This window comes from Microcebus murinus, chromosome 10 (assembly GCF_040939455.1).
Source record: "Microcebus murinus isolate Inina chromosome 10, M.murinus_Inina_mat1.0, whole genome shotgun sequence".
Taxonomy (NCBI): domain Eukaryota; kingdom Metazoa; phylum Chordata; class Mammalia; order Primates; family Cheirogaleidae; genus Microcebus; species Microcebus murinus.
This window is the reverse complement of record NC_134113.1, coordinates 82576561-82587564: the sequence shown is the minus strand read 5'-3', so window position 1 is coordinate 82587564 and position 11004 is coordinate 82576561. Positions and strand designations below refer to the sequence as shown.

At 34.8% G+C, this 11004-nt stretch overlaps 1 protein-coding gene across 1 annotated transcript in view; it reads left to right on the top strand.

Annotated features, from left to right (window-relative positions):
* Window positions 1–272: 272 nt before the first annotated feature.
* SLCO1C1 (solute carrier organic anion transporter family member 1C1) overlaps window positions 273–11004 on the top strand; it is a 48178-nt gene continuing 37446 nt past the window's right edge. The window contains exons 1-3 of the mRNA XM_012785505.3: window positions 273–695; window positions 5023–5176; window positions 6294–6435. Coding sequence (XP_012640959.2) covers window positions 5048–5176; window positions 6294–6435 — 271 coding nt within the window. The 5' untranslated portion in view covers window positions 273–695; window positions 5023–5047. The remainder of the gene's footprint in view (window positions 696–5022; window positions 5177–6293; window positions 6436–11004) is intronic.

Genomic DNA, 11004 nt, shown 5'->3' with positions numbered 1-11004 from the left:
TGATATGTGGTCTCTGAAGATTCTAGAATCCCAACGGTAAAGGAAACCATGCTGTGAGTTAGCCCAAGAGCCTTTAAAAAACAAAACAAAACAAAACAAACAAACAAACAAACAAGACACAAGGATCCCAGTGATGTCCCTAAGGAATGGTTGGCTTAAAAACTTTTTGGAAGGAGAAGGAGGGGTCTTTGTTACAAACTTCCGTCCCTTCTCTGGCTTCTGTTCCTTTACCCTCTGCCCCCTGCAGAGTTGTGTTTTCTGGGAATCAGCAAGTAAGATCACAAGTGGTCTTTTCTTTTTTCACTCTCTCCCATAAAGAAAGCTTTATCACGTGTGGCCTTAAACTTGCAGCAAATTGCAAGGAAATGGCTCAAAGGCTTCAGCTCTTTCTGTGCCCTGGGAGCTGAGATGAGCGTCAGTGGCCTTGCCAGCCTGGCCAATTCTCTGCAGACTGCCAGAAAAAAAGAGGCCAGGAGGAAAGACGAAAAAGAGAAGAGATTGCCCAGGGTGAGACCATGCCCTTCATCTTTGCTTTCCCTTAATCCTCCCTGGCTGTGTCCACCCAAGCTCTCCCCACCTGGCAAAACTGTTCAAAATTGCTGTGGAATTTACCTCAGTTTCCCCTTGCAGTCTGTGGTCCAGCCTCTTGCTGAACACGTTGAGAGGAACTGGTAGTCTTTGATCTCCACCTCCAGGTAAGATTTTGCTCTCTTCTTTCGTATTTTGTGACTAGGACATCAGATTCCCACAGGAGAACAGTTAATGAACCCTTCAGTTCTGCACTATTTGTGTTCTATTCATAAGAATTCTCAATGTAAGTTGATGGGCCCCTTGTTAGTCTGATGGAAATAAGGAGAGGAGATTGGTTTAAAAAAGGGCAGATAAATTCAAATCTGGGTTCAGATTTTGCCTCTGATGCTCATTACTTGATAGCTTTTGACAAGTCAACTTAACTGCTCTGAGTCATATCACTTTAAAAAATGGGAATTATAATACTAAGCCTTTTGGGTTGTTTTATTTTTATTATTTTTTACTTTTTTCTTTCTTTTTCTTTTTTTGCTTGCCTTGTTTCTCAGGTGAGTCTTTTGGGTTGTTTTAAAGGCTAGAAAAAGTACATACATCCCCTGGCACAAAAATAGTGCTTATTAAATTTGAATCTCACACAATGAATCATTTGGATGGGAGAGGATTAGTCTGTAAACAACACACACCTCTCTTCCACACGTACCGGGAGGTTATTTTTTAGAGCATCTGAAAGGAGGGATTCTGGTGGCCAGAAGCCAGCGCAGGGCAGGGGTTTTCCTCATGAGAGATGGCTAAGAGAAGAGAGAGGGGAGTGGCTGTCTGCACGGCTCCGTGCAGCGTGTGGAAACTGGCTGCTGGCTAGAGTCTGAGTCTCTGTTTCAGAGCCCCAGGGTTGAGTGCATCCGTGTGATCCAACTACAACCTTCCTAAGCCACCTGTGCCCTACATTTAAAATCTGCAAGTGCTGATTTTCAAACCCATATGAGCAGAGAATTCCATTTTTTTTTTTTTTCAAATCGAAATGAAGCAAAACTCTTTGGTGCGTTTTTCTTTGGCCTTCAGAATAAGTTATACTCCAACCCAGGGTATTGGATGAAAACTTTGCCATATGTTTTTTTTTGTTTTTTTTTTTTTCTGGAAGAATCTATTCAAGTGGCTGGAGCTCAATTGAGGGGATTTGCCAAATGCAATTCCTTCTGAATAACTGTGTGCTGCTTGCTCTACTTCTGCAGTTGCAAATGAAGACAGAGAGCCTGCATGCCCCAAGGATCTTTCCATTCATGTCACTGAGTTTCCTTCCACCTCTTTTCACCGGGGATGAACTGTAGCCTCCTTGGAACATACTATACTTACTATGATTTGCATATTAGCCAGCGAGATGAAGTTATGTCTGCAGCAAAACTATGCAGTGCCAATATTTTAAGCTGGGTGTTATTTTGCCCTAACACAACATTAATTAAGATGACTATATTTCCCTCTTGTTATTGTTTCTGAATTCTGGTTAGAGTGATTTTTGTATCAACATCTTCAAATATAAGGAAGCTTACAATGTGTTTTAGGGTTGAAGTTTTTAAATATTGTTTTCAACATGATTATTTTACACTCTAGCAGTAGCATTTTAGATATAACCCATTGAATCTATTAATGATAAATTTAGCATAAGTCATAGCATATTTTATTATTAAACAATTTATTTGCATTTTCTGATCACTGGCTTTAATTTTATAACTGATGGAAAATAATATGATATCTAGACCCTTAAAACAGAAGGCCAATTTGAATTACATAGTTTACTTTCTTGGAAGAATGTTGTATTTTAAGTTGTAAATTTAATATTTTGTATTGTAAAATGTTTCTGTTTTTTATATTCTGCTTCATGATATTTTTAATATTTTCAAATGTTTTTATATAAAAAATACATGTTCATTGTAGAAAAATTAGAAAATATGGATACACAAAGCATTTTTTGAAAAATCATCTGCAATGCTACCAACCAGAAATAATGTGCTAACCTTTTGTTTATAAACTTTCTGAAGCTTTGTCTCTGCATATACATATGTGAATATGTGTGTTGCTTTCATAAAATAGTTCATTACATATTCCGTTTTGTAACATATATTTTAAAAATCAATCTATAATGAATGTAGAATCTGTATAACTATATTTACTTCTTTACACTAATCTCCAATGGCTTAAAAAATTTTCATTGCATAAATGATATTTAGATCATTTGGTTTTGATTTTTTTTTCATTATAAGCAATGGGTCTCTCTCTCTACAAGTTCAATTAAAGGTACTTAGTAGTTTTGCAGTAAAGAAACCTACTTAACATTAAACCTGTGTTTCCCAAACTCTCTTTTCATTGTTCTGGAAGAATAGCCTTAGTGATTCAATGCATGTATGAAGTTGGCTACTATTATCAAATACTGGTAAAGAAGATAATACTGGTAAAAAAGATAATACTGGTAAACTATACTCTTAGTTTCTTAGAATTTTTTTAAAAGTCAGGAATGGATGTTGAATTTTATCACCTGATTTTTTTCATTTATTGAGATTTTATTCTTTTTAATTTTGAATTCTTCATATGATAATTCAGATGAATAAGTTTCCTACTATTAATTGTTACATCTTTTAAGATAGTCCTAATTATATTATATTAGTCAGTTAATTTGGATTTGCTAGTATTTTATTTAGAATTTTATAATCTATGGGTTTGATCTGAAGTTTTCCTTTATGTGATTTTGCTACCAAGATAATTTTAGTTTTGTCAAATGAATGGAGACAATGATTATCTGTTTCCATTATCTGCTGTCTTTCCTTGAAGAACAGCCCTTGATAAAGCCATTCCTATTGTGTCCTCAGTCCTGAGCATCTTTGTTTAGGGAATAGTTTTAGAGTGTTTTTGATAATGTCTTCCTTGGCTATTTTTCTCTTCTGGTTTGTGCCAAAACAAGTAATTAATATTTGCTAGAAATGCATCCATTTTGTCAAGATTTTAAAATTATTTCTATATATTGTACATCATTTTTATGTTTTATACTCCTAATCATCTTTGTTATAATCTCACTAATATTATATCCTCGTATTTTTGTCTTTTGGTCTTGACTAGCATTATAAGCTCTTTGTTTTATTTAATTTTTTGGTTTTTCAATTTTTTTTATTTCACTCAGTTTTCTTTCTTTTGTCCATTTTTTTTAAATTAAAGTTATGCATGTTTATGAAATCAAACACTCTATAAGCCTAATAATAATTTTTTACCAAGCCTTTGCCCTGCCCTTTCTCTATTTATGTCCCACTCCCTGGAAGAATCCACTCTACTTTTAAGTTGTTTTAGTCTCCTGATGTTTGACTTCATATTTTAAAATCAATTTTTTATACTACTATCGCTTGATTTTTCAGTTTGAGATACTATCTATGCATTCAGACTATGATGGTTGAAGTTAGTAAACATAAAACAAGCATTGCATAAAGTCAAGATGATATACACACAAGCAGAATAAGCCAAAATTCCTACTGCAATACATGAAATTTTATTCCTAATGCCATTCCTTTAGTTAATGTAATGTGAGTATAGAAGGAAGATCTCTGTTAACATACAATTGTGTCATCTAATAGTATTAGGAAGATCCAGAAGTTATTTTATTTTTTGAATTCCTTGATTTAGATTAGAGTGTCAAGCAAGCAGGCACTGAACCGTGTGTAATCCTAAAAAAGTAGGGGCACAGGATATGTAAATATTGATGTGAACAGGGAGAAAATAGGTTCAGTGTTTGATACTGTCCAGGGTTTGTTCAGGACAAGAGTGAGGGGAGGCGGGAAATTAAACATAGGAAGGAAGTTCATCACTTTTTATTTAAGACAGCCAAAGGACTATCCTTTCACTTGAATTAGATCTAAGCCTGAGGTACAAGATCACACTGCTTTCTTATTTTTCAAACTAAAACAATAAATGAATTGGACCTCTTCCTTTTTTGCCATATTTTAAGCCTTGCTTTGGGTGCAGCAGGAATCATAAGGCGCTATCGAAACCTATGATGGGTATCAACCTCTTCTATTTGTTCTGCTAGGAAGATAGATTTAAAGGCTTTAATAAAAGACTTAATTCTAATGAATCAATATTCACATGGTTGAATTCCTTTTCTTCCTTCCCTGCTTTCTCCTAGTTTAAACTGGCAAGACCACAAAGTTAGCAAAATTCTGCCTTGTTATTTATTCCAAAGGCAACTTTTAAATTTATTCTTTGCCATAAAGAGGCTTAAACTGGAGGGATTGAGAAAGAATGCTGGCTACAGAGTCCCAATAGCAGGATTAGTTAATCAAATATTCTGGTTGATTTTAATTGAAAAATGTTGCCAACTTACTGTTGTAACAAAAAGTAGCTTCACTTTTAATTTAATCTATAGAATTGAGGTGTAGAATTGAATAAAAATATTATTTAATAAATTGCATAGTATTGAATTCATTTTTTTCTTTTTACTTTTAAAATCAACTTTGACAGATCAGAGGCAAGGAATACTTTTATAATGGACACTTCATCCAAAGAAAATATCCAGTTATTCTGCAAAAATTCAGCACAACCTGTTGGAAGGACTTCCTTGAAAACAGAATATCCCTCCTCAGAGGAAAAACAACCTTGCTGTGGTGAACTAAAGGTAGAGTAACAGAGAATTAGGTGGAGTTGATGTTCTTGGCTTTCTATCCAGATAGCTTCTATATGAGGAAGTTAGAGAGAGAATATTTTTCCCTTTTACAAAGTGATCTTAAATGTAATTCACTAAAACCACACTTTGCCAAGTGATGCAAGGAAACACTGCCTGACCGTGTAGTTTAAATTACTTTCCTGGACTCATTTGAATGCCCTTCCTAGACAGAAACAAGAGAGATAGTAGAAACTAATATTTATTGAACTTCTACTATGTACCAGATATTGTGCCAAGCACAGGTATACCATTTAATGTATTAAACACCCACATTGTTCCCATTTTATAAATAAAAGCCAATACAAAATGGGAATAACGTTACTCATTACAGGGTAGGGTTGCTTTTCATGGTGCTCTGTGTGGCTCCTACTCTTTCCTTATACCACATCCTCACTCAACAAATATTTATGTGGGTTTTTTTTTGTATAAATGCTAACCTGCCATATAAATACTCCATCACAGACCCATGTCTAGCAAAATACATAAGCCAGATATCAAAGAAATGCTTTTCACTAAGAAAGAACTTGAGTGTGAATTTAATAAGTATAAAACACAAGGAATAGCAGTTCCACTTTTTCAGTCTATGTATTATGCCCCCTGCTGGTACACGCACCATCGCTGTGAAGCACATAACCACGAACAACACTAAGACTTGTGATAACAGGTCAAGACTTTGGCTTATGGTTTTCATTTGCTTTATTTCCTTACCTATGAATGGCTCTTTCATCTTTTTACCTACCATACACTCAATCTTATTTTCAAAGCAAGACATCTTTGAGGGTCCTTTGGGGGATGGTGGGAGAAAGGGACGAAAAGGAACTCAGCATACATTTTCAATGAAAATCAACATACATTTCAAATTCCAAGAGAATTTGAATTTTTGGAAAATCTACATCTGCTTGAGGCTGAAGGAAACCCGTAGTAATGCTTGAATTAAATCTTCAATGCTAACAAACATGATATTACGCATTGTTCTTAGTTTGTATTTTGATTTGTCTGTTTGCTTAACAAGTTTCCAATTGTGTGCCAACCTGCAGTCAGACTAAGTGTGACCTGTCATATTTTCCAGCTGTTCCTGGGTGCCTTGTCTTTCGTTTATTTTGCCAAAGCATTGGCAGAAGGCTATCTGAAGAGCACCATCACTCAGATAGAGAGAAGGTTTGATATCCCTTCTTCACTGGTGGGAGTTATTGATGGTAGTTTTGAAATTGGTAGGTATTGCAGATGCCTGACTTTACTTTTAAGCACAAGCTCTTCTAGGCATGGCTAAATGACATCCTTTCTGCCTTCGGTGGTCTGCTGGGATCTGACTCTATTTGTAAACTCTTGTTTGGACAAAATTTGCCATAACTTTATGCTACAGTAGGAGCAATTTGCTCTGAGAGCAACCAACGAAAAATGCACCTCTTCAGATGTTCACTATTGTACGACTCACACAATTCAGAGTTCCCAGTCAGAATGGGAGACTTTCCTGGAGGAGGGGGTGGGATGCTGATTGGTATTTTGAGTTATCAGCATGTTGCAAGTGTCTTTACAGAAGAATGATATAACCTAGGAGCCCTGTGATTCAATTTTAGAGATTTGAAAGAATCCAAATGGACTCTACAAAAATCTGTTGCAATGATTTAAGAAGTTTAACCATGAAAGGGATTGTCGGCCCAGTGGCTTAGTAAGAAGAAAAAAAGGGATTCTATTCACAAGAACACCAGATCACAGCAGGCAATAACAATTGTCTGCTCAGGTGTCTTCAGTTAGCAATTGACTAGGGACTCCCTCTTAGAGCTTGAAAATGCCAAGTGATTTCAACCACTGTTTTGGAAGTACTTTAAAGAGTATAATCCCAGTTAGTCAGCTTCCTGAATTGATAAACTAAGAGGCTTTAATTCTTTGTTGAAGTAAACAAAACAGTACCCTTTGTGGTCCTTAATGCCTGATTGGACTCAAATATATGTGATAGTAAAACCTCTAACTGCTCTAATTTTAGCTTTACCTGATGAACTTTCAGAAGAGTGAAGAATTATCTTCCAACTCTTTAACAATTTATTTATTTTACTTCATAGTATATATTTTTGTTTTACTCTGAATATCACAGAAAGAATTAAAAGAATGAATAGGGAACCTTTTGTCTCCAGGCTTTTGCTTCCCAAATCCATCTTTTGTCATCTTACCAGAATGAAATTTCTAAGTGCCCATCAAATATCAACGTTCGTAATAATGACTAGGCAATCTTTTAAAAATGCAGATGCTGATTCTGTAGGGAGGGGATAAGATTCTGCATCTCTAATATGCTTTCAGATGATGCTGATGCTTTTAATCAATGGACCACACTTTGTGTAGCAAGGTTCTAAAACATCTGATCACACCCTTATGGAATCTCCTTAGGCCCACATGGTTCATTTATTCCTTGATCCCTGTTCTGCCAATCGCTGTGGACTGAATGAGGAGCCATGGAGCGTCAAGGGAAGGGTGGCAGACTATATGATTAGAAGAAACAAGAATGAAGAGGCGATTGGTGCAGATTGAAAGAATAAAGTGGACTCACAGAAAGAAGCAAATATGAGTAGATAAAAAAATGATGTATCATGTGATACTTTGATTTTCCCCCTCACTCTAGATTACTGTATAAAAGCATTTTAGAGCTGAAGAGACTTAGAAATGATTTGATCCAAACTTTTTCTTGAATTCCCAGGTCCCAATGCAAGCTGAGAGAGTCTGTATTTGCTAAAGAGTGCTAAGTTTTCATAGAAAATGACAAAGTATGCTAACTCCAAATTCATATTAATTGTTCTAGACCATTCTAAGGATAAAAATTATTTATTGTATGAGATGCCTTAAAATGGCTTAAAAGTTCTCTAAGTTCCATTGGAAACTTTTATTCCAAGCATCAAATCCAAGAATTTGCCCTGGTTATTTGCAATCCATATATTTCCAGAAAAATGAGTGTCCTGACTGTAATCTTAATTTACTTCTCTTGCCTCTTTCCACATTCCTTCTTTCCAGGAATCTGGATCCATTACCAACCTCCATGTCTACTTCCCAGTCATTGTATTTTGTAGAACAATGTCCTTTTTCCTTTGACAGCTCTTGACATTATCCTCTAACGGCCACATAGTAGAGACTCAAGTTCTCCCCTAAGTAAAGTACGCTTTTCATAACAAAGACTTTTCCCAAAAATGACAAAGTCACCAAGAAAATAAAAAGGTTTTCATATCATGACCTCCTAATATTTTCCACATATTAATTATTTATTTTAAAAAGGTTTCTGTGTACTTTCTTCTAAATATATAAAAGTTTTGCTTTTTACATTTTAGTATTTAGTCTACTTGAAATAGATTTTTTAGATGGTGTGATGTAGAAGTCTCTCTATACTATTATACCCAAGTGTCCAATCATCACTAATTGAATATGTACTTGGCCCAAGTATTTGTAATGCCTTCTTTATCATGTATTAACTTACTACCTCCATGTAAATCTGTTTCATACATCTGCTTATTCCTGACTCAATACAAGACTATCTTCATGATTATAGTTTTATTATTAGCTTTGTTTTCAGGTAGGAAAATCTCCAACTTTGTGTTTCAAATTTTTCTTAGATATACTTGGATAAGTTTTCTGAAGTCTGGAATATCCTATTTGGGTTTGACTGAAATTGCATAAAATTCCAATCAAACCCAATCTGGATATGGATCAGATCAGATAGCTGACATTTTGTGATGGTGAGTCTTCCCATCTACGAACATGGTTTAGCTCTCATCTAGTTAGGCCTTTTGTTTTCATAGCTTTCAATATTTTCTTGTTAATTGTCTCTACAAATTTATTACTAATATTTTGTTAGATTTATCCCTTCATATTTAAGTTTTCTGTTGCTACTGTGAAAAGGATTATTCCCACATTTTCTATTTGATAACTCCTGCAATGTAGGAATAATATTGACTTCTAAATGTTATTTGTATGTAACAACTTTGTTGAAATAGACAATCATATTGTCTAAAACAGAAGACAATTTTTAATCTGTCTTTCCAACTCTTAGATCTGTTTTTGTTGTTGTTCTTCCCTTTTGCAGTGGCCTCAGTACTATGTTGAGTAGAAGCAATTACAATGGGCATCCTTCTCTTGTATTTGATCTTAATGCAAATGCTTTTAAAATTTTACCATTGAGCAATATGCTTGCTGTGTACTTTTTATAGATGCACTTTAAAAGTTGCTTTGCTCAGATTTTTTCCCTATCATTAATGAGTAATTAATTGTATTGAGTGCTTTTACTACATCTACTAAGATAACCATAGAATTGGTTTCCTTCCATTAGTTACATAGTGATTTAATAAATAATTTTTAAATTTGGTGGTACCCTTGTACTCCTGTAATAGACTGTACTTGGTCAAGATGTGTTTATTTTTATGCGCTATTCAGTTTGCTAATATTTTGTTTAGGATTTTTACATCTATCTTCATAATTAAGTTTTGGCACTAGTTGTCTCTTCTTATATCATCCTTGTCCAGTTTGAATTTCAAAGTTATTATGTTCATCTTCTAGGATGAATTGAGCAGCTTTTCTTTTCTGTCATGTGAAATTGTGTGTCTGTGTGCATGTGCATGTGTGTTTGTGTGTGTGTGTGTGGTGTGGTGTGCAAGCAGAGAGAGATAGACAAAGATAGAGTGAGAATTTCTCTTAAAGTTTGGTAAGAGATATTTGTAAAACTCTCTGGACCTGTTTTCTTTGTCAGAGGCTAGCGATGATAGATATGAAAGAATTTTGATATCCAATTCAATTTTTAAGATGATTTATCACTATTCAGTTTCCAAGTGTATTTCCTGAGAACTCAGAAAGGATATAAGTAAAGGAAGAAAAACTTGTATAGATATCACAGATAGGGAAATCATATCATCTTGTATTTGACATATCCACTAATGTAATGGAGAAACAGCCTATAAATATGAGTCCGTTATTGTGTCTTATTGGTGAAGGATAAAGGAGATGAGAGTGGGGTTACCTGTAAACTGAAAGTCAATTTTCACTTTATTTTGGTTTATTTACTGTGGCACGTTAACAAAGGCATAGATATAAATATCAATATAATGTGATTCAAAATGTCTTCTACTAAATACTTAAATGTCAAATGGGAAATGTCATGCTTAATTATTATTTTCTTAATGTCAACATTGAAAAGAGCTTAATTCTTCCTGGAGCCCCAAAGATGAGAGCCACTGTGCAAGTTACTTTTCTCCCTGTCATTATTATTATTATCCTCAAGGCTATAAAAATTGCTGATCTTTTTTCCAATCGACGAAAGCTGGCAATGTGACTGAACAGTAGTGAATTAGATGATTGCTTACAGATGTAAGGAAACACACTGTTGCTAGAAAATTGAAAATATCCAGGAGGACTTCAAAGCAAAGGCAGCCATCAGCCATCACAATCAATTGCTGGAGATTGTTAAGTTCTTGCTTTATCTAGCACTGTAATTCTTAGAAATGAAATATTCCAAACAAATGTAGCTAAAACTTTAAAGCCCCTTGAAACTTAAGACCCTGAAAAATGTTTATCAAAGCATGTTCCAGGAATCATGCCCATCAACACACTCGAGCTAGTATTGGAAATGCAGATTTCTTGGCCTGCCCCCAGATCCATGGAATTGGAAACTGTCTGGACCTGCCAATAATCTGCATTTTAACAAGTTTCCATTTCCCTATGCACAGCAAAGCGTGAGAACTCCTCCCTTTAATCAGTTATCACCATCATCAACTAAAAGTAACTTAACACATGCTTCACTAGAGACGTTT